Here is a 23,729-nt window from a genome sequence, read left to right on the forward strand (position 1 = left end):
CAGACAGAGGTAGTGAAGTCAGTGGCCCATTGGCAAGGCCACTGTCAAGGAGCAGCCCTTGACGTCACAAAGGGCTCTCAACTGTGTGTGTGCGCGCGGGTGCTCAGTCATGTCTGACTCTTTGTGACCCCATGGACTGTAGCCCCCAGGCTCCTCTGTCCATGGAATCTTCCAGGCAAGAATAATGGAGTGGATTGCCATTTTCTGCTTCAGGGGATCTTCCCAACTCAGGATCGAAACCATGTCTCCCGTGTCTCCTGCACTGGCAGGGGAGTTCTTTACCAACTGCGCCACCTGGGATGCCCCTCAATCTAGTTTGCTTTTAATTAATTCTAGAAACTCCACTCCACTTCCCTCTCTTCCTATCTTACATTATCCTTTTATCCAATTTTCTTTGAACAATCCAAAAAATTTTTCTTCTGTTCTCCTCTCCAACCTTCGTGTGCAACTCAAACTAATGCCCATGGGAAGAACTCTCTCCCGCTAAGTCGGTGGTAGAGGGCAGGCAATTTCCTCCCTTCCCTGGAAACTATGCATCCCTGCCCATTGCCGTGTGACCTGCGGTGCCTCCCACAGGGTAATGTCAGGCTTTGTCATATGTCCTGCCTGGGCCAATGGTACGTAAGCAGAAGTGACATATTGCCACTCTGGAGCAGAAGTTTTAGGACACAGCTTAAGTCTCCTGTGTTGGCAGGTGGGCTCTTTACCACTAGCACCACCTGGGAAGCCCTAGGAGGCAGCTTAAAGCCTGAAGACATGGCTGCCTGTTCTACCTGTTTTTCCTTTGCCCTCTATGAGAAGGAAACGGCCACCCACTCTAGTATTCTGGCCTGGAGAATTCCATGGACTGCATAGTCCATGGGGTCACAAAGAGTTGGACACGACTAAGCCACATTCATTTCACTGTCCTGATCCTAAGAGGGGTTTCACCTTTGATTTGGGTCCTAGAATGAATGAGAAGACATTAAGAAGAGCTGCAGTCAGCCCACAGCCTCCAAACCATAAGTGTAACATAAAGATACCATTGTCATAAGCCATTAAAAATTTCAGCGTCACTTGCTACTGCAGTAGAATCAACCAATACAAAGGCCAAACCATAAATAATAACTGGAACATGTAATAGTCACATTTCCCAATCACCTTTATTTATATAAAAGTATATTAAATAAATTATCTCAAAATATACAAACAGAAAAATATTACCTCTATAAATAGAAAATCCCCATATATAAAACCTCTTTTCAAATTATATAAATACATACAATGTGGACCATAAAGTTTGAAGTACCTTAAATCTTAAACTCTATATAATTTGTTGGTAGTCTTATAAAAACATAGTTAGCTGTCAAGTGTTTCATCAACAGCATTTGTCAGTTAAAGTGCTAACTGTATGCATATTAAGAATGTGCCCCAAATACAAGTCTTCTGCTTTTAACACATTCATATAAATGTTTGCTAATTGTTGAAACCTCCGAAAGCACTCAAAAAAAAAAAAAAAAGACCTTAAACACCATATTACAAAAAGACAGACAGACGTTATAAAGTCCACCCAGTTTCCACCTTACTTGCCCACATGGTTTGATGTCAGCCTCTCAAAAGTTCTCCAAAAGTCCACGCAGGAATTTTTAAGGCATTTGTTCATTTGTTTTTCCTTAGATAATCTGGCTTCAACTTGAATGTAGAAAATATACAGTATGAAACCATGATATGTGCAAAAGGTGCCTTAGTGTTAAAACAGCAATTTTAAAAACTTGGGAGTTGGTTGTACCGCTCATTACATTCCAAAGTGTCTTAATGCTGATGTTGAAACCAAGATGCTAATCGCAAGAGGTCAGATAAGAACTTTCTTTGAGCCTCAGGGTCTGTATGCTCCAGTCACTTGTGTTTCCATGTGCTCTGCTGCCTTAAGAGCTCTTGGTCACAGGGCAGCACGAGCTCTGCAGCTGGCAGAGAGATCCAAGAGCAGGATCTTTTATGCAGCGTTGAGGGGCATGTTCTCCTTCCCACTTTGCCCTGCTCTCACCTTCCTGCACTTGTGCAGAGTCACAGACAGGACGACGATGAAGATGATGATCACAAGCATCACTGCACCAATGATGAAGAAAAGTTCTGAAAAATAAAAGGTACCAAGTCAACTCAGACAGAGAGCCCGAATCTCATTTTTCAGGGGGCAGAACCCAGGGCATAACCCCAAATTATACCATCCAGCTTTTGTGTAACTTGAAATCTCCTTTCTCCACCACACATTTCTGTTAGGAAAGAATCTCTCAAACCCTAGATGTTTGCAGGCAATTGACAACAATGAAAAAGCATTTAACAAACTGGATAATGCTCACAGTCTAGAAAGATACATGTAGATGGAAGCAAGAATAGCTGTTAGAAACAAGTGGCTAAAGATGATGCCGAGTTGGGTAGCAATGATTATAGTAGAAGATGAACTATCAGTGCAAAGAGAGATACAGAGTGCTACCCAGATTCACATAAAGAAGACATAACTGGTTGGGGCAATAAGAAGGCTTCCTGGTAGAGGCGGCACATGAAACGATTCTCAGAGGACACATTTCAGCAGAGAAAGGAGAGGCAGGGGAAGCAGTGATCTAGGTGTGCGCGAAGACAGCGAGGCAGGGGAGCTCAAGCTGGCTTTAGGAAGATGGATGTGAGGGCTGCGGGTGTGATGGCCCAAACGGTGCAGGGCCTGGGAGAAGGAGAGCCCTTTCCTTTTGTCACTGTCAGTTAACAGGAGAGAATTTTTAAAGTGACTTCAAAATATTTAAACTACCTCTCAGCAAGGCACTAGGTCATTATTACTATCCTCTCACTCTTCTGTTCCCTTACTCAGAGCACGATCCCAATCAAGCCTGGAGGCAGATTCCTGGGCTCTCAGCCTCGTGCACATGTCTGAGCCTCCATGGCACCTCCAGATAAGATCCACTGCTCACCTGGTGTCTGTGCTGTGGTGTGGCACATGTGTGCACACGTGTGCCAGTGAGGTACACACATGTACACATGTATCTGCTAGCCCCAATCCCTTTGCTTCATGGGTTATGACCCTGGGCTAACAGCAGCCCATGATAGGTGCTCACAAACGTCTATGGGGTGTTGCTATACCCAGTTCCCCAGGTGAGCTGGTGAAGCTCACCACAAACCAGAAGTATGAAAAAATGCCCAGAGAAATCTGTGATTTGATACTAAATCCTAAACATCTACCATGGGCCCAGGGCTCGCTCAGCAGAGAGCTTAGTGCATGCTAGGTGCTAGAAAAAAAAAAAACTAAAAAACACCTGTTAATACACGGGAATGACACAGAAACTAAATGTCTAAAATCATGAATACCCTCCCCCTGCCCCAACCATAAGAAACCCTGAAGATAGTATGTCTAGTCCTGAGGGTGTAGCTAGTCCCGCGGAAGGCAGCCCTGCCTCCCAGACCGCGGGCAGAGCCTCACCTGTGGCCAGACCTTTCTCGTGGCTAGTGCACACGATGGGACTTTCTGGACTCTTCTGGTTAGCTCTTCGTGACAGAATCACTGCTTGAACATGGAAACAATAGTTTTCGCCTTTATCCACATCAATCAAAAACCCATTAGTGTTTGTCGTGGCCTTTTTCTGTTAAAAGATAAGAGTTCTTTATTCATCCAGGCTCAGAGTGAATTCTGTTGCCTTTACTAAGTCCGTGTGGTAGTAAAATGAAAGTGTTAGTCGCTCAGCTGTGTCTGACTCTGCAGCCCCATGGACTGCAGCCCGCCAGGCTCCTCAGTCCATGAAATTCTCCAGTCAAGAATACTGGAGTGGGTAGCCATTCCCTTTCCCAGGGGATCTTTCCAGCTCAGGGATAGAACCTGGGTCTCCTGTATTGCAGGCAGATTCTGTATGGCCTGAGCCACCAGGGAAGCCCAGCCTATGTGGACACATCTGACATAAAGATTGGAAGTCAGTTGGCTCATCAAGCTCCCCCTGATAACTGCTAAGGATTTTTTCCCCCAAGGATGAAGACACTTTGGATACAGTCAACCCAATATTTAGCCCCATTAGAAGATATCCGCAAGAAAGGAAAAAAGGAAAGAAGTACTAATTGTTGAATGAAAAACAAATTCTGTCTCTGGGATCCTCAATAGAAGAAGAAATGGGGGAGCTAGTGGGAACCTTAGAGATGACTGGTCCTGCCCCTTGGCTGGGAATCTGGGTACCCGAGGCGGGCCAGTCCAAAGCAGCTGAAGTCACAGGCAGCACCGAGACAGCAGTCTGCTTCCCACTCCACAACACTGCCCTGTCAACGACTTGCTTTGATGTTTGACTTGGAGAAGAAGTGAAATCAAGGATTTGCAATTTTTTAAAAGTCATAAAAACAAAAGAATGCTCACCTTTCCTGTACTGGAAGCTTTCCAGTAGTAAAGTGTATAATTCAAGTCCTTGCCAAAAACATCCCGGAGGCTTAGAAATTTGCCGTCCGCTCTGACTAACGTACGTGCATCTTGTACGGTCACATTCAGTTTTGTCCCAACTTGTTCAAAACTCCGAATTGTTGGCTGTCCAAGGTTTGCTAAAACACAGAAAATGAGCTTCGTTGGGACTAAAGAGTTCTATACAAAGTAGAACCCCATTGAGTTATCATGGTTAATAACCACCTAGTCATCCCTCACGAAATACCTCAAAGAACCAGCTCCCTGGCACCGGAGCTGAACCAGGAGGCATTCTACAGCAGTGCTGTCTAGCGGAAATGTACTGGGAGCCACAGATGTCACTTTAAATCTATCTCCTTGTGGTCTCATTAGAAAAAGTAAAAAGGTGAGTGAAGTTAATCTATTTCATTTAACCCAATATGGCTAAAATATTATAACTTTAACATTCAATCAATATGAAAACTTTTGAGATCTTTCTCAATATCCAGTGTATATTTTACACATACGGCATTAGCTGACATTTCAAGTGCTCAACAGCCACATGTGGTTAACCAAACAGCTGCAAAAGATTCCATATTTTAGATACAATAGAGGCTGTGGGAAAGCCCACGAAATGTCCTTGGTATCTCAAAAAATCACTTTTAACCACCAGGTCTCTTTGATGGCTCAATTATCTCATGTGCTTTGGTTGAATAATAGTGAAACAAATCCTCATAATTCAATAGGAATTATAGGCAAGGATGTGTGTGTATGAGCACACAGAAATATAAACTATTTTCTCTCTTGCACCAAAAAAGGATTTTGAAGTAGCTTACAAAAAGCTCAAGAACGGGGCTTGCCTGTTGGCTCAGTGTTAAAGAATCTGCCGGCCAATGCAGGGGACAGGGACTCGATCCCTGATCTGGTTAGATCCCACATGCCTCAGAGCAACTACGCCCTTGTGCCGCAACTACTGAGCCTGCGCTCCAGAGCCCAGAAACCACAGTCACTGAGGCCATGCACCCTAGAGCCGGTCTCCACAAGAGAAGCCATCGAAACGAGAAGCCTGTGCACCGCAGCTAGAGAGGGGCCCATGCAGCAAGGAGGGCCCAGCACAGCCAAAAATAAAAATAAATGGAAAGTATTTTAAAAAGATCCTCATGAACTATAAAAGAAATCGTGAGGATGCTGCCCAAGGAGGGAGACTAAATATCAATAAACCTGTAGTTACTGTCGGTGGTCATGGGTGGGGTCTAAGCTTAGAACCGGGAGAGGCACACAGCTAAAAGCACCAAGGAGTCAGACAGGCTCTGGCAGACAGAGGCTCAGGGCAGGTCGTCCGATTCACCTGGGGTGAGGCTGCCCCGTTTCCACCCTCAGAGTAGACACTAAGGGGAAAGGGGCTGCCTGTTCCTCTGCCCCATTCCCTCCACCCCTGCCTGGAGAAACTCCTCATGGGGTATCAGCGGGGTAAACATAAAAACACCAATAACACAACACTTTCATTCTAAATCTTCTACCAGAGCCGCCGATTTCACTCTTCTCAGTGTGCTACATGTGTGTTTATTTAAAACACTTAGTTCAGAACCATAGCCATGATCAAAAATCTGCATCTCCTACTTGGCAGGAATCCTTTGTACTCCCTTAGCAAAGGCTGGGGAGAAAAGCATTCTGTGTTTTCAAGAGCAGCACGAAGGAAGCAGGACGGGAGCTGGCCCGGCAAGCGCCAGCACATCACAGGACTCAAATCCTGGTCAAGCGAGGAAAAAGGTCAGCAAGCCCAACGACGGGATGGGAGGGAAACCGAACTTTCCCAGTGGATTTGTAACCTTCTGTGAAAAACCCTAATTGGGACTTCTGGTCTGATGATGGGACACAAAATTCAGAAGATATACAAAAGCTCCTAAATATTGGGTCAGTCAAAAATTTCATTTGGGCTTTTCCATAAGATCTTATGGAACTTTTTGGTCACCAATCTATATGGGGAAATATTGGAACTGCCAGCCTTTTGTGAATTTCCTACTCTCTGCCCCCTATCCAGCCAGTTACTGGTAGGGTCTGGAGACAGACTGGTGGAGAAAGCTACTTGATGACATTTTTATCAACTCCAAAGTTCACATCCCATGAGCCTCCTACCACATCCAGAATGAGCCAGGAGGGCTGTGGCGCTTACTACTTTCTGAGAAGATGTGTTTATGGATAAACATTTTTTTAATGTAATCATTCCTAAGGGTCACAAGCTCACAGAATATTTAGAGATTTATGAAAATAAGAATGAAAGGTTACTACAAATTGAGCTACTTACTCTCTAGGTAGGGTGTGAACTCCGGGGAGTTGGCAAACGGAGGCTCCACAGTGGAAATGCTGGTGTCCTCCGGGTAGGAAAGGACCCTCGCCAAATACGTCTCGTTCACATTTTTCACAATCTCATCAGTGACGTCGCACTCCGTGTTTGTTGTGCGAAAGCATTTGTTTTTCCAGTTTCCTAATCTAGGGCTGAGGAAAGGAAGGAAGAGAAATGGAGCATTATGATTTGCATCCAACAAGGTAACTGTTTTCTGGCTGGGCTGCTGTGTTCCTACACTGACTTCCACAGCAATCCTGAGGAGGCCTTTGCTACGCTGAGCACTTCAGGTCCTCTCAGCAACCTTTGGTGGGGGCGAGGGGGCGCTCTGAAATTGCCTTTGTTCTTACAGATTAGGCCACTGAGGAAAGGGAGGCTGGGTGACCAGCGCAAAGTCACAGAGCTGGGTTTCTGAGCCAGACAGGAGTTTGACTACTGGGTCTGTGCTCTGAATCATTTCGTTAAATACCTTTCTTAAAATGTGGATGATTTGTCATGACTCTGTGGGAGAAGGGACAATTTTCCATCAAGATTCAATTATTTATTAGTCTACTTATTATATGATTATATTCTGTTTATCACATTCTGTATTCTATGTAGAATATAGTCAATGCAGTCATAGAGTCTATATAATAATACATTCTATTCTATTACATTCTATTGTGACCATTATTGGTGTGGTTACTTAACAGTTATTAAAACTACCATAAGCCAGGTGCTCTACTGGACCCTTAAACATGTTACTTCGTTTGGTATTAATCCTTTCAAGAAAGTACTGGCTCTTTCTCACATATGAGGATACTGAAGCTCAGAGCTGCTACGTAACTTCTATAAGGTCTTACAGCTTATGAGTTGAGAGCTGGGTCTGTTCTTCTCATTATACGATCAATACTTGCCTCCCTCACTTTCACAGGATGAGCCATCAAAAATTACAGAGTAACAATACAGGTAGTGTCTGTCAAAGTCTGAGACTAAGAGACAGATCTGAGTCGCTCTCTTAAGACAGAATTTTCTTTTGTAAGGTATCATCGAAGAGAAAATGATTTAAAGAAGCACTAAAAATGAAATTATCCTGAAATGATATAAAGAACTTCTATGAAAAACGTGAAACTATTCTGCAGACCTGAAACAATTCCTAGAAAAATGTCCGTGCCACTTGAGGCACTGACAAGTGTCCCACGCGAGCTGACAGCTGCTCTGTTATTCCCCATCGTCAACCCCCAGAGTGTCCTGCCCGTCATTCCAGGCCACACTCCAGTCCCACTTTCTACAGGAAACTCCAGATCTCCTTGCTCAGAACTGATCTCTCCCTTCCCTGGCCCCAGCACGGATATCTCATTAAAGCACTTAAGTGAGCCTGGTACTTCCAGCCCTGTGCTCCTCCAACTGGGGCTTTAGGGCTTGCCAGGATTTGTGGAGCATTAGATGGTTTACATTTAGAGGCTGAACTGGGGAGGAAACAAGCTGCCATATGGATTTAACTATCTAAATCCAGTCATAAGAATCATAAATAAGAATCTTTTAAAAGTCTGAACTAAATAACCAGGCTAAGAGGGTGTGGATAAACACACTCTTGGTCCGTAAATTCACAAACTAAGATTAAGACAGAAATATGTTTACATACTCTTGAATTTCTCTAATTTTCTGTGATAAAAGTAGAGATGCAGCCTTAATTCCAGAATGACCAGAATGCATTTTTAAAAACGGCATCATTTCTATTTTTTAAAGTGAACAAGAACCTGATGATTCTTCTCCACTGCTATGGCAAACAAGTTGTTCAGATAACAGAAGAAACACTTCTGGGTGCTGTAGCTACATTCCATCTGAGAGATAGCATTTGCGGTTCCTTCAGCTCACAGGAGGAACCACAGACCTCTGGAAAAACTTGGCACAGGTAATAATCACCAAAAGTTATCGAGCTTTTAAGTACTGCGAACTGGTTGGGAAGGGGCAATTCTGCAGTCAGTTCCTCTTGACTGCTATTATCAGCATTAACACTATAAACGCCTCCGAGGTTCCTCTGGGTATTGCAAAATCTCCTGATTTGGAAATAATAAAAGTCCCGCCTGAACCTCTAAAAAATCCCAACAGAATTCAGACCCACCAATTAAGGAGCAGGTTATTTTCTACAAGCTCTGGAAGTTCCAATTTAGGATTTATGGAACCAGTATTTCAGGGGATGGTTGGGTGGCAAGGCTTGAGCCAGTAACACTTTGCGACTGAAAACTGCTTCCAAAAGGGAAAAATGCAGTTGGAGCTCCAGGCACAGCTGTGGCGCCCTGTGTCTGGGCACAGGCTGGTGGTGGGGCGGCTGGCTCTGGAGGAGCGGCGGGTCAAGATGCTTTCTCTAGGGAAGACGACGGGCGGGAGAAAGGTGCACTGAGAGGACCGGGGGAACGGCTCTCTTTCCTCCTCCGGGCTCTGGAGTCTCACGTAAGACTCACGCAGACCCACTGAGAAGGTGGGGGTGCGCGCTGCTCCGTAGGCCTTGCTTCCTGACCCTGCTGTGAGCACACCAAGGTAAATCCCTTACCTTTCCAGGGCGGTTTCCTCGTCTATAAAATGACTACTATGGTCCCTTTACCTAGGAATCCCATTTACCCGTGGGCTGGTAACGGAAGAGTGCGGGTCTCCGGCAGGGCCTTGGGACCTCTCACAGTTCCTTCAGCACACGAGGATAGATGGCCCGCTGGGCGGGACCCAACCCAGGGCCCACGGGCGCCCCCAAGCTGCAGCTCTGCGCTAGGTTGTTTGCACACGGGGGCCATGTCCGCTTAAATAATAGCAGCCTTGCAGTTGAGAACTTAAGACTTGACACGCTTACTTAACAGTAGCCTTGCAGTCTGACAACTCAGAATTGACAAAGTCTAAATGTTTAAAAATCTGGTAAATCAGAAATATGTTTTCTCACGTTCACCAAACTTAAGATTCAATATATTTAAGAGGTAAGCATCCTTCCTAAAATCACTACTCAGAAACAAAGTGTCTACTAAGGTAAACTTCAGCCCTGCCTGCATTTGTGGAATTAGTAACTTTCATCAAGTAGAATCTGATTTGACAAGTTTGGCCATAATTGTAATTATTACCTCGACTTTTAAATTCCTCTAAATCTTTCTTTGTGTATATACAAGCATGTATGCATGCACACACAAATTTTCTTCCCTGTTGGCTTGGCAATAGTTGTCATGAAGTTGATGTTGGGAAAAAAAAAAAAAAAAGAACATCCGCCTAAAAGACCCACTCCATACTTAAGAGCTGCATTTCAAATGCTACAAAAGACTTGGTACAAGTTAAACAAAACAGCAAAAAAACCTTTAATTTTAGTCAGCGACATGTCTGTGCCTTCTACAAGGAGTCTTAGTTTCCATAGCTGCTGTCCTCTACTTAATAAGATCTCTACCAAGCATCCTAGAACCTTTCAGAAACCAAAAACTTGCTAAAACAAAAAACTTGATGGTGTATTCCTTCCCTGCTCAGTGAATCACGGATTTGACCTCCTCCAAGGTCATGTATGCAACGGAATTTTAAATCATGAATCCAAAGAGTAATGAATCAAACACTGCTTAAGGGCAACGTATACGTCCAAACTCCTCCCTACCTCTTCTCTAACATGTTAGATCCAGCTGGCAGTCTAGACAGCACAGAAAAGGCTGTGTGTACTCAGAGAAATGAGTTATCAGTGATCCACGACCACATCTATCAGTGCCACCACGGCTTGCTCAAGAAAGTTCACATCTCCACAGCTTATACTCACAAATTTCCCCAATCATCTCCGGAAACCAAACATTCTATCGGTTTAAGGTCAGTGTTACAGACTCCGGCCAGCACATTACCATGAATACCCTCTTATTCTCTGTTATCTGTTAAATAATTTCATCCGTCAATCAGCTTTAAAGACATCCGTATTCAGCACAGGAAAGTGGAAACAACAAAAATCTTATTTTTCTTTTTTTGGTACCTAGCTTACCTTATCTGAACAGTGTAGACATAATTGATGGGTTTGGGTTCCCACTCCAAAATGGTCTTGAAATTAGTTGACTTCCAAGTTATATTATATGCTACCACTACATCTGTAGTGCCTTTAAACAACAGAGAAACAGTTTAATGTTTACATGAACTTCTCAGCACACAATTTTATGTTGATGGTATAAAACATTCCCACTCTGTACCATCATCATAAACCTCACATTAATATTTTCCTAACCACAAAAGCTTTAACTGAATTATCATAAGAAAAAAATCGGCAATATTTTCCTAAACCCAGAGTTTCCTCATGGCAAGATGACCTGGTGATCTAAGGAAACACACAATGGTCTTGAAGTCCTTGTTTGAGATTATTCGCGGGGAAAGCCCTGTGATAACGACCTGGAAGCACAGCTCAGGAGCCTTCAGGGGCCCAGGGTATCCACGGACCAACTGGAGAAGGGGGAAGGGCAGGATTCCAGGTTTAATTTAGCAAGGAAAGCCGGCTAGGATGGGTTTCTGCAAACTATGTTAAAGGGCAAAGCCCACATTTGTCGGAAGAGTTAGGACTGCATCCAATAAAAAACAAATCTTGACTTTTTTCACTTTTATCTAACCCCATGAATAATTTCAGTCACTATTTCAGAAACTTCCACAAATACCCCGGCAGACAATAAGCCTGTACACTGTCGGCTGTATTCGGTTAGGATGCCTTATTGTTAAGGTCTTCTTTGCCAGTTCTCAGAAGGTTAGTCTCTGCCTGCGTCTCACACAGAACAGGCTTACAGGGCCTGCTCCAATCCAAGCGACATTTTGGAAGGACTGACTAACCCAATCTAAAACACTGACGATCAAGAGAAGACCGAGAGCCGTTTCTCATTAAGGAAAGTCCACATACAATGGAGGATAACATTCAAACATTGCCTGTCGACCCCTGCAGGTGCGGAACCTTGTCCCATCATTTTCAAGGTGTCGGCTCACTGGGAAACTAAAGTGAGAGCCCCAAAGGCACTTAGGCAACAATGGATGCCCAGGGCAAGCATCTCGAGCAGAAGGGGCGGCGGGTCCCGGGCGAGCCGCACCTCGGGGCGGCAGGGAGAGCCCGCGGTCAGCCAGACCCGTCCTCCCTCCTCCCGGTGGCTCACCCCAGGGCTCTTCGAGGAGGGTGCCACTCACCGGCGACTCCGGCCACCTGGATGAGGACTAAGCCGAATAGAAGAGCCCGAGCGACGGCGGCCTGGGGGCAGGGCACCCGGAGCCCGTTGGGGGTCGCCATGTCCCCGCGCTGACGGCGAGGTCTCAAAGGTTCTGCTGAGCCCCGGAGGCTGGAGAAGTGAGGATGCTGCGGCGGCTGGGCTGGAGGCACCTGGGGCTGCAGGATGAACCGGGAGGGACGCGGAGAGCCCAGAGTTTGTGGGAGCCCGTCCCCGCCGCGCTTTAAAGAGCCGGGCGCACATTTGCGCCTCCGCCCGTGCGGAGTCCGCCCCCGCCTCTCCTCCCGACTCCCCGCCCCCGGCCCGCCTTCTTCGCCTCGGTGGGCGGCCCCCGGCGAGTCCACACCCCGCCCCGCCTCCTCCCAGTAGGAAACTCCGGGACCCTGCAAGGACTGATTCACCCGTGATTCAACCCGCCGCCGAGCGCGAGTGTCCTTCGGCTGCTGGCCGGTCCAGGTGCTGAGGGCAACCAGGGTCCCCAGCCGCTCAGATCCCGTGACGCCCCAGCTTCCTGGCCTCGGGATCACCTATCCAGATGTCCCGCCTGAGTGGGCGGCAGGTCTGTGGGGAAGGAATAGAGGGCGGATGGAAGGAGTTTGGGGAGGAAGAGAGGGATTCCCTCCCTTCCATTTGGCGATGCAATGTCCAGGCCGGCGGGAGCGCAGCACCTACCAAGGTTAATAGAAAGTACTGGCCGCGGGCTCCTCTCTGGCCCTAGAGAGCATTTCTGGGGCGCTATGCCCACGTCGGGCGAGCTTAGAATCTGCAGCCAAGTAACAGCATGACGAGGAGCAGAGCCTTCTGCCAGCATCTGCAATTTCGTCGTTCGCACCCAAGGCAATGATACCTGGCCTGCCCACCTCCGGGGGCCCTTAGCCTAGGTGTCTGCTATGAGGTGGTGCCAATGCAAGTGTTGCGACCGGTCCGAAGGTCAGTCAGTCCAGGCACAACGCAGACCAATTCGTGTTAGTGACCGAGGAAGGACTGTCCTAAATCTGGCAGTTTGCCTCTGGGAGAATTCCGGCGTGACATGTGCCGCCTTGTGGTTCCCGAAAGGATTGTTCTCACGTTGAAGAAGACATTTGTGGGACTGAGTTAGTTCCGCTCAAATTAAAGAAACCATTAAATGAAAAAATTTAATGTAATCAGTCAAGCTTTCTGATTCTTCTGGCTTCCTCTTCTGAGGAAGTTATAAGGAAAGTTATAAGGCAGGAGAAGGTTAACTCTCATTCCGCTGAGTGGCTCTGTACGGGGTCTTGTCAAAGTATTGCCATCTATCACTACTGTTACTCTGTAGTTGCCTCCCAGACAGACTGGAGAGTTTTTAGGAGAATAGAGTCTGCTTTCTCTCCTCGCCCATTCTCCTCCCCGCCAGGGAGGCTAGCCCTTCATTTTAGTGCACACTGCATGCACATTTCCATATAGCCTGTTGAGGCATAGCATTAAACTCACTTTAAAAGACATACAACTTTGCAAAATTTAATTTTCTCACATCCTTGAACTGAAATAGCGAGTCCAGGTTTAGCAGAGTCCTTCCTTCCTAGAAACTGAAAGCTGCACTTGCTGGTTTCCTCTTTGAGCTCTCTTCCAACTCTAAAACCCACAAAGCTTATATTTGCAAAACCAAGCCGTGCACGTCTCCTTTTTGCAGTCTTTGGCCTGAGGCATTTTTCCCTAACAGATCTTTGGCCACCTGGGTTGTGATTCTTTGTACTCTGGAGTTGAAAACAGCTGGGAGAAAATGTTGCACTTCAACCTAATGCCTTACAACTGCGGTCCCCAACCTCTGGGTCAAATGCCTGGCGATCTGAGGTGGACCTGATGTAATAATAATAGAAATAAAATGCAGAGTAAATGTAATGTGCTTGAGTCATCCTGAAACCACCCCCTACCCCAATCAGTGGAAAATTGTCCTCCACAAAATCATCCCCTGGTGCCTAAAAGGTTGGGGACCACTGCCATACAAGATGCAAGGAATTGTTGCTCTATCTGCACTGTAATTGTATTTGGAGTTGTATTTGGATTGTATTTGGAGCCACTGACTCTCCTGAAATCATGAAGGGCTTTAAACAATGTCAAGATCAGCAATTCAATAAGAAAAATTATGTTCAATGTTATATTGTGATACAAAAGTTGCCATAAAGGTGGGTAAATTAGATGAATATATATTTTGCATATTCACTAAAGTTATTAGGCAGGGAAGAGGAATTTGTTGGGTGTTAGCATGGGTTTTTGAGTGAATATAGAATGACATTTTCTAAGATTCAGAAAATGCTACAATTTTTTTTACCATTTTCAAGAAGAAGAGGAAGAAAACTGGCTATGGTAAATTAACATTGCATAGTAAAGTTTTTTTCCTGGTTGATCAGACTGTGGCCAAATGACTTCCAATGCTGCTCTACACAAAGTACATTCCGAAAATTTCACTGTTGATAATTTTTGCGCAGAGACAAATTATTAAAACAATATTTTTATCCCCTTCAATAAAGTGGAGCTCAGCAATTACCAAAGTTTCCTCCTATATGATACATCTAGGAAATTCAGAAGTTAGAAAAGTTCCTAAGCTATAATGATAATCAGGCTGGCCTGACCAATCCACTTATTTGAGATTTGAGAATGTCAGACCTGGCAGGGGACCTCACAGACATGCATTCACAGATGAAGATCCCGTGCTCAGCTGTCCTGCGTGAACCTGCTTGTGTCATCTCACAATGCGGATCTGCTCTCTGACCCCAGGAGCTTTCTTTCCACAACCACACTTTCTTCTCTCAAAGCGTGGAAGTGAGATTAGGTCGTAAACTAAGGCTCACTTTATTTTATTCATCCATAGGCATCCAATAATGCTCTGCAGTTGGCGTATAAAATATTTGCAGTTTAGAGACCTCATTGTTCTCCAACAGGAATATTCTGATGGTTTCTCCTTCAAACACACTTGTGTGAGGTCATGTAGAAGAGGTTGCATTGCCTTTGCATAACCAGTGATGAAATGTGGGCAATGAGGAGTGTGAGAGTGGCTGGGGTAATGTTCCAGTGTTTCCTCTGTACTTTTATGGCACTTCCCACTGATTTCACAAACCTAATTTCATCAAATATTTTACTTGATTTCAACTTGTGTTTGTTGTCTGTCTTTCCCATTACAGTTCCTTGGGGGAATAAGGCCTAGGTTTCTTCTTTACATTTCTCATACAATTTTAATCACATGGTAGGCTTTTAATATGTTTTGAATCAATAAACACTTTTTGAAATCACGCATGCAGCCAGATATTTTCCCTGGCATTCTAGAGATGAAATTTGTCATTGGAATTTTTCTGTCTGCTGGCCTGAAGTGAATATTCCATATGAACTCAACTTGGTAAGAAAATACAAATCAACCATGTGTTGTAAAGCATCACTTTACAGTGAGCTCCAACGATCTGACTAATGAGTAATAATCCTTGCTACAGCCGGAAAAGCTAATCAGGAGAAGCAGCTGAAGACCAGAAAGCGAATGCAAAATTTGTGAACTGGTTTTCATTTTCAGTTTCCTAAAAGATTTGATATTGGAGTGATTCAGAAGATTTTCAGTCATCTGATAGCTTTTCTTGCATAGAAAGGCTTAATAACTCCTTTGAATAAATTGTATAAAATGTATCTCTCCCCTGGAAAAGGATGGGTTAAACTCTATGACAAAAGGTGAAATTGAGAGTAATTTGTGGGAAACTGTTATATTCATATGAAATAGTAAAAAGAGCAATAAAACCATTTTGCCCAAAATTCAGGTAACAGGCAAAATAGGAAAAAGACCAAAGGGAGTAGGAGTGGGAACACAGAGTTCTGGGAGAAAAAAAATGTGACTTAGCAGAACCTGAAAAACATCTGGCAGGGAGTAGTTAGTCATGGAAAACCTGACAGTCATGATTTTGCATTTCGTGAAAACATATACTAGTCCAACAGTTAACATTTAGACAGAAATTAAATAGTTGACAGCCCATACAATGGAATATATTATCCCGGTCATTCAAAAATACATCCATTAGCTGTCTAGGATACCTTACAAGCAACTTTGCTAAATACATTATCCCATAGCACCAGTATTCTGAAAAGTATAATTTTAGTGAAAAAGCTTCCAGCTCAAACCTTGGAGTAGATCATTTTTTCAGCATACAACTCTCTTGATAAGCTTAAGGCTTATCAAACTATCTGCCATATTTCATTTTGAGAAACAGTAAATATTCATCCTACATTCTCTGCATACCGTGTTGACAAAATAAATCATCAATGTAAATAGTAGATATTGTTTTATAAGAAAAAATCATTTAAAATTTAAACCTTTAACATGTTCTTCTTAATATAACACAGATGATTTAAAAGCTTTTATATAGTATCATTTTATGGAAACATCCCTTAATTGCTCCCTTCTGTAACTCCTTATACCTGACAGAGTGGCTGCACCCTGCGGGACTGTAAGCCTTGCGGTTGCCCAGCCTGGCGAGGCAGACGGATGAAAAAGCTGGGAGACAGTGACAAAGACCTTAATGGTTTAATGGATGGGGGAATCTCACACTAAGGGTCCTGGAGAGACACCCCACCATGTTCGGCAAACAGCGAGCAGGAAATGGCTGCATTTCCTGTGGGAGGAGGAGGCGACCATTTACAGGCGAAATTGACATCAGGTTGTCTCATCGGTTCCCAGGGACTAATTAAGCCCTATAATTCGGAGTAAAGAACCCACCTGCCAATGTAGACGATGGTAAGAGAGGCGGGATCGGTCCCTGGGTCAGGAAGATCCCCTGGAGGAGGGCACGGCAACCCACTCCAGTATTCTTGCCTGGAGAATTCCATGGACAGAGAAGCCTGGCAGGCTACAATCCATGGGGTTGCAGGTTGGGCACGACTGAAGTGACTTCGCATGCACACAAGCAGGTGCTGATCAAGCAGAGGATGTACCAAGAGCAAGAGACCTCACGTCTTGAGTACCTGGGCTTACAGTAACAGATGCACTAACCTGAGGAGTAGAAAACCTACTCAGTCAATAAATGTTGGAGTATCTTGCCTGATGCTGCGTTCTCTGCTAGACTTTGGATATAAAACAAAAATAACCTTTCTCCTGTTTTATATATATATATATATATATAAAATCACTCCTGTATAATGGTTTTGTATGGTTTTCTGTCAGCATTTTGGATTGGATATAAAAAACCTTAATAATGTTATTTATTAACAAATTTCATTTCATGCCAAAAAAAAAAAAAACTAGGTATATCATAGTCAGTCCATCAAACAGGTGTCTTTAACTCACAAAATTAGCTGTGGGCTTGAATGAAGTACATATATTTTATCAGGTTGGGTGTATTGATGAACTCTCAAGTTTTTATGTGGAAGAAAATGAGTTGCAGTCCAGAAAGGCAATTCTATTAAAAAGGTAAGTCTAATAGTAAAAAATAATTAGGTGTGGATTTCCTCAGATGAAAAATGCAAAAAAGAAATTTGAAATAACCACCTCAGATGAAATATTTTTTTAAATAATGAAATAACCATTTTAAAAACATTTGCATAGGAAGATTCATTTAAAAAAAAATAACTCATTTGCTGACATTTTAGAAAATAGTATAGGTGACAGATGCTCCAAAATTTTAGCCCATCCCTCATCCAATCTCTTGAAGAAGGAAATGGCAACCCACTCCAGTATTCTTGCCTAGAGAATCCTGTGGACAGAGGAGCCTGGTGGGTTGCTGTCCATGGGGTTGCACAGAGTCGGACACGACTGAAGCGACTTAGCATGCATGCGTGCATTGGAGAAGGAAATGGCAACCCACTCCAGTATTCTTGGCTGGAGAATCCCATGACTGAAGGGACTTAGCAGCAGCAGCAGCATCCAGTCTTTTGCTGACTTTAATGAATAATGCTCCATCCTCTTCTATCAATTCCTCTGGCAAAACAGAGCTTTCAGGTTGGGAAGTAATTCCTGAATTAGCCAAGTTATTTCTACACTGGGAGCATGTATGTTTATAATGTTTGGCTAGTTCTGATTGCCTTCCTAAACCATCACCCTTCAAGTTACAATGTTCTAACACCTCGCAGTTCTAAATCCTGTAGGTGAAAAGTGTGGCTGGAAGCTAGGACAAAGGCTCGTGGGCGCTTTCTGGGTTCTGCTAAGAAGCCTGGACCTGATTCAGCAGACAGAACCTCAGGACGCTTACTCCCCTGGTCACTCTGTGCCAGCAGAATTGAGTCAGAGGGCCACGTCAGGAAGCTAAGCCCCTAACCCAAGTGGTGGCTGAGGACTAGGAAGGAGGGGCAGCTGTAGGCAGTGTGAAGGAAGACACAGCAGTGCCTGATTGTGGGTGGGGGCATGAAGGAGAGAGAGGAGGAAGGTCTTAGGGGAGAGAAATGTGGCACCACAGGTTAGGATAGAGTCTGGAAGTTGTTGGCTCAGCAATGAAGAGCTTTATGCAAGTTGAGGTTGGGAGGTGGGCAGTGACATCCAGGAAAAGTGCCATGCATGGAGAGCTGGAGATGGGTACAGGCTTGTGAAGAGATTGAGGTTAGGGACAGGAGTTGGGAACCATTTTGCTTAGGAGTTTGGTCAAAGCTGTAAAAGTGGACAAGGTCTCGAAGGAGGGTCTATGGTGACCGCAAACTGCTTGGCCAGCAGCAGCAGCCTGCTCCGCCTAGCTCATGTTACAGGGGAATGCACAGGCTTACGAGTCTCGGAAGCAGAAACGAGAGTCTCGAAGCCTGTCTCTCTATAGCTCTTGTCTGCTCTGCCTCCCATCTCCCACTTGTCAGTTAGTCTCCATTTGTTTCTGCGGGGGGACTCCATGCGTAGGGCCTGGTTGCTGCCAGGGTGCCATCCTTTCAGCTTCATCACACCAGGGTCCAGCCAGTATGACCGGGAAGGACTTTGTCCCTGCTTGAGGCGCATGTCTCCTCCTTGGACCAAGCACTGTTGCCAGAGGAGTACAAGTCTGGCCGCGTGTCCACTCCTGGGGTCAAGGGGTGGGTCTGCTTCTAGAGGGAGCAGGCTGATAATGTTAGTGATCTGACAGCAACAATGGCTACCACTAGGCTTAGGACTGAGACTGGGAGGTGATGATGCTATTTTGCTGGGGAGGCTGATGACCTGGGAGCAAGGGGAGATAGAAGAGTTTCCAGAGGAATGCAAGAGGACAGGTGGGACCCTAACCCTAAAGGAGGAGAGTTTCCATAAGAAAGAAGAGGCCATGGCAGCTGACAGTGAACAGGAAACCAGTAAGGTATGTAATTTTAATGGTATGAAAAGATCCAGCTCCTGAGAATAACTTGGCTACCAATCTTGTCAAGTTTCTCACTTCTGGATTAAAGCAAGAAAGGCCTCCACAGTTGAACAGCGGGAGAGATGCATTAGGCATATTCGTCATTCACATCAATTCAACAAACATTTATCACCCCCATACCCTAGTGGCACAGTCAGTTGGTAAAGAATCCACCTGTAATGCAGGAGACCTGCTTTAATCCCTGGGTTGGGTAGATCCCCTGGAGAAAGAAATGGCTACCCACTCCAGTATTTTTTCCCAGAAAATCCCATGGATAAGGGTCCATGGGATCACAAGAGTCAGACATGACCTAGTGATTAAACCACCACTACCACCCTGTATGCTAAGCATGACGTTAGGTGCTGGGGTCACAAAAATGAAGATTTGCTCTGAAGATTAGGAAATAAAGGACAACATGAGGCATACCATACAGCACAGTAAGTGCCATATCCATTAGTTCCTTGAATGTTTATTGAGCACCTACTGTGTGTCTGGCCTATGCTGGTCACCTGGGGAGCTGGGTCTGTTCAAGACACAGCCTTCCATCTGGACAGCAGTCAGAATCCCATACTTAACTCTTGCACTGGCACTGTCCTGTATTGAGGTTATGAGGATGCTGTTCTCTTCTGCCCGGGTCTAAGCATCATGCAGGTGGGAACATGTCTGCCTTGCTCCCCTACTGGAGGCCAGGACCTCCAGCGCTTAGACGCTCTTATCAAATATTTGCCAGATGAATGGACAACACCCTAGACATAGCTCTGACATGATGTCACTTTCTGAGAATCCAGGAAATCTGCAAACTAACTTTGTTCCCTCTATAATTAGCCTTTTATTTCTTCTTAGGTGATGTCATGATGCCAGTGGAGAAGCAAATGAGTATTTGCAAATATTCAGTGGCCCTTATCAGCAATCTATTTCTGTTTTTGCAACTAGTAAAAATGTCTGTAAAATATCATTCTAGCAGCCTCTAGGTATAGCTTATTTAATCCTCACAACAACCCTGTAAGAGATAGGTAGAATTTTATAGCTTGAGTTAACACAAAGCCCAGAGAGGTTTCAGAATGTGTCCATGGTTATGCAGCTGACAAGAGGCAGAGCTGGGGCTTGAACAGGCAGTTGAGCTGTGGGGTATGTGCTGCCCTCCGCAGGGACACCACTAAAGTGTGCACACGTCCCGTGAAAGTTCTGCGGAAAACACTTTTTGGATTCAAGCCCTTTTTTCTTTTTCCTCAATATTTTCTACCTTGTGAAAGCTGACCCTCTCTGAGGTTCCAGGCTTAAAAAAAATTGGGGGGAGGGGCGGATTTCCCAAAGAAAGTCAAGCCAAAATCTGGCCTTCTTTGAGAATAAAGGGCTTCTTTTGCTTTATTTCCAACTCACTTTGTCCTTAATGTTTTTCCACATTCAGATTTTTTTCCCTCTCTAGACCAGTAAAAAAAAGAGACTGTGCCTTAAAATGGCTTATTTTGCTCTGACAGCATAAATTTAAATGTTCCTCAGCATTTCTGGTGCTAATTAAGAAACATAGATCAAAAAAAAAATAAAACAACATAGATCATGATTATGATGAATAAATTAAGAGTTTGGGTCAGGAGGGTTCTTCTGACCTACTTTTTGTTTATGGCATAATGGAGCTGATGTGTTTGTTTAATCCACAATCACCTCCACTTATCTGCCTTCTACATGCCTTTTCTCACTTACAAATTTATGTCATCATGAGGCAAACACCCAGGCTCGAGATGGAGCTTGTTAGAGTCACCTGTATTTCCACATGTCTCTATCTGATGATCCCTCTTTACTTGAGAGCCCCGGAGGGCTTCTGCAGCTCCATTCCCACCGTGGGGTACAGGGGCCGCCTCCACCATGGAACTGACTCCTCCATGGGGTGTCACTTCCCAAAATGTAGTCCAGGTTGCTTCATACCAATCTCCAAGCCTGCCTCTGGGAGCAGGTCATGAAACACCAGTGCCTGGATGTCCACGCCTTCCTTGCTTATTGAAGTCACTAGCTTTGTGCCCTGCCTATGTGGTCACTTCTGCATCACCTTTAAAGCTGTCTAGAAAAATGTTGATGGTGCCTGAGAACCCCTAACTGAGGCTAATCCTAGGGAAAAAAACCACCTTGGGTTCCCTTCCTCTCATCAGAAATGTGATTATCCCTTAGGAATAAGGTTCCAATCATCATTAAGGGCAGCCAGGAGAGAAAAACCCCACAGGGCAACCGGAGTTGAATGAGATAGTGTGTGTGATGTCGGGGAGCTGTGGGGTCAGATGGAGAGGATTTTCTTTTGATAATGGAGGAGTTTGGAGCTGACTGTATGGACACAAATCACAAATTCTTACCAGCTGCACTCAAATACCCACACGGAAAGGAGTGCCTTATCCCTGTACCTGAGAAAGTCCCTGTGCCTCCATACCCATCTACATAGGGTAGAAATGTCATGCTACAACTGGAGACATACTCCAGTTCTACCAGGCAGTACTCATAGATTCTGATTCCCAGCTGCTTGTTAACCGGGTGGGGCATGGATGGTTTCACAGCCTCATCAGTGATTGTTGCTGTTGTTCATTCTCTAAGTCATGTCCAGCTCTGCGATCCCATGGACTACAGCACTCTAGGCTCCCTCATCCTTCATCAGTGATGGATAACCATAACAGCAGCCATGTGAAAGGCGCCCTCTCTGTGGTTCTCCTTCATGGAGAAGTCCACCCACTCTGAGTTACTCAAGAGAACTGCTGCCATCACTAAAGTCTTGGCTCTGGCCACAATGTTCTTTTCTGATCGTATCATATCTGGTGACTCCCCAGATAACTTCCACTATCCTTGTCTTTGCTTTGATCTCTAACCCCGGTATGCTGGCTCTAATACAGGCGCCCTGACAATCTGGTCCCCAGATCTCCCATCCAAGCACTCTCTGTTGCTAGAGAAGTGTGTGTGCTGGCTCTTTGCTTCATCTGTGCCTGGGACCTGTTGGGCAGGGCACTAATTTTCTAAGTCAGCATTTCCAAAAGAAGATTAAGAACAAGTTAAGCCTTCAGTTCACATTGCACAGTTAATGCAAGAGCAAAGCTGACTGGATTTTGAGGCCTTGTGCATTAGCCGAGTCTTAAAATCACAAGTCATGGAAAAGTGGCATGTGCTCCTTCCAGTAAGAGGGAGCCATGTATATGTTCTGTGTACATGGATGCAGCTATGTAAGCCATTTGGTTTCTCTGGATTTTACTTTTTCCCACCAGTAAGACAGGCACAAAAGACACAGTGGTCCAAACCTCACAGTCTATTTTTTGTTATCTTAGAGACTTGGGAATATGGTCCAGAGCTTATATTCATGGCTGATATATATTGGTTGTATAAAAATTACTCTTTCTAAATGACTTTTAAAATTAATATTTATTTTCTAAGGATTATAGTTCAGTTTCTGTGAACATACCGTCTAAACTGACTGCGTTCAAAACACTCAGTGTTTCCAGATATAAACTGGTTATGAGAATTTGAGATCAAATTCAGACTCACCATTTCTCTGTCACTAGAATTAATTGAGATATTAGGAGCCGTTTGCTGTGCGTCTGCTTATTTTATTTCGCACTGGCACACACAGTGATTCTGGTTATCACAGGCTTAGCAGTGTCTAGTGTTACTAAGAGCCAGCTGTGCAGTTGGCAGACAATGAATATACAGGTCCCCCGCAGAATGACGTAGGCAGGTACACTTGCGGAGCACATTACACATAGGAGATGCGGTGGGCGATGTCCCAGGGCAAGGCTGGGAGGCCAATGACTGCACAGCAGGCTCTGAACCTCCTCGGTGTCCATCCCTCTCCAAGTCCAGCAGTGATGTGCTGCCTCGGGAGAGCTTTCGGGAAGACAGAACCTGAGAGGGACAGCTCACAGAGCCAGGCACAGAGTGATTTTCAGGGATTCTCTCACTTGCCTGTAAGACTCTCCTGGGCAAGCTCTCTTCAATTAAGGCCTTGTGAATTAGCTCTTGAGACCTCAATTCTTTAAAGCCTTCTTGATATTGCTGGACAAGTAGTGTGTTTTTTCCTGATATCCACCTCCTATCGCTCCCACCTGCAGTAAGCACTGGTTGAAATCAGTAGGTTTCCCTTTTCCGGAATACTTCAGAGATAAGTACTAAAAAAAAAAAAAGAGAGAGAGAGAGAGAGAGAGATAAGTACTAATTGTTTTGTGAGCATTGATGAATTTTCTGTTTAGGTCATCATGATTTAGTCAAAGGATGTATTGAGTGCTTGCTGTGACCTGGGATTATCTAATTTACTTCTCATGAAATTCCTGAGAAGCAGGTGCTATAATTGTCCCCACTTAGTCTTCTGCAAGGCTAAGGAAACTTGTTCAAGGTCACACACTGGGATGTGTCAGAGCTGGCGTTCCAAGCAGGTACTTTGATCCCAGAGCATGTATACTTCACCATGACCCAGCCTGCTAGCACCCCACCCTCAGCACCCACTATGAGCCAGCTCAGGGCAAGTTACTGGGGGCGTACCAGGAAGATCAAGATGTCCCCGCTGCATCTCAAGGGGGCCTAGAGAGGTGAAG

At 44.8% G+C, this 23,729-nt stretch overlaps 1 protein-coding gene across 2 annotated transcripts; it reads right to left on the reverse strand.

Annotated features, from left to right (window-relative positions):
* On the reverse strand, nucleotides 1,124-12,168 carry F3 (coagulation factor III, tissue factor). Of its 2 annotated transcripts, XM_018045791.1 has the most exons (6): nucleotides 11,862-12,146; nucleotides 10,690-10,801; nucleotides 6,684-6,874; nucleotides 4,361-4,539; nucleotides 3,446-3,605; nucleotides 1,124-2,109 (listed from the first exon to the last, which is right to left on the reverse strand). In XM_018045791.1, the coding sequence occupies exons 1-6, from the start codon at nucleotides 11,959-11,961 to the stop codon at nucleotides 1,973-1,975; spliced, it is 879 nt and encodes a 292-aa protein (XP_017901280.1). In that variant the 5' UTR covers nucleotides 11,962-12,146; the 3' UTR covers nucleotides 1,124-1,972. The 2 variants fall into 2 exon arrangements, with proteins under 2 accessions (XP_017901280.1, XP_017901279.1); XM_018045790.1 differs by lacking the exon at nucleotides 10,690-10,801 and having other exon boundaries at nucleotides 1,128-2,109; nucleotides 11,862-12,168.

The sequence above is a fragment of the Capra hircus genome, chromosome 3 (assembly GCF_001704415.2).
Source record: "Capra hircus breed San Clemente chromosome 3, ASM170441v1, whole genome shotgun sequence".
NCBI lineage: Eukaryota > Metazoa > Chordata > Mammalia > Artiodactyla > Bovidae > Capra > Capra hircus.

Bases quoted from the DNA above. Each gene is read 5' to 3' on its own strand.
- F3 (XM_018045790.1), bottom strand. From the start codon at position 12,142: ATGTGCGCCCGGCTCTTTAAAGCGCGGCGGGGACGGGCTCCCACAAAC. The intron at 6,875-11,861 runs GTGAGTGGCACC...TCCTTTCCTCAG, and splicing joins CCAGGTGGCCGGAGTCGCCG to CCCTAGATTAGGAAACTGGA. The intron at 3,606-4,360 runs GTGAGCATTCTT...ATCTTTTAACAG, and splicing joins AAGCTTCCAGTACAGGAAAG to AAAAAGGCCACGACAAACAC.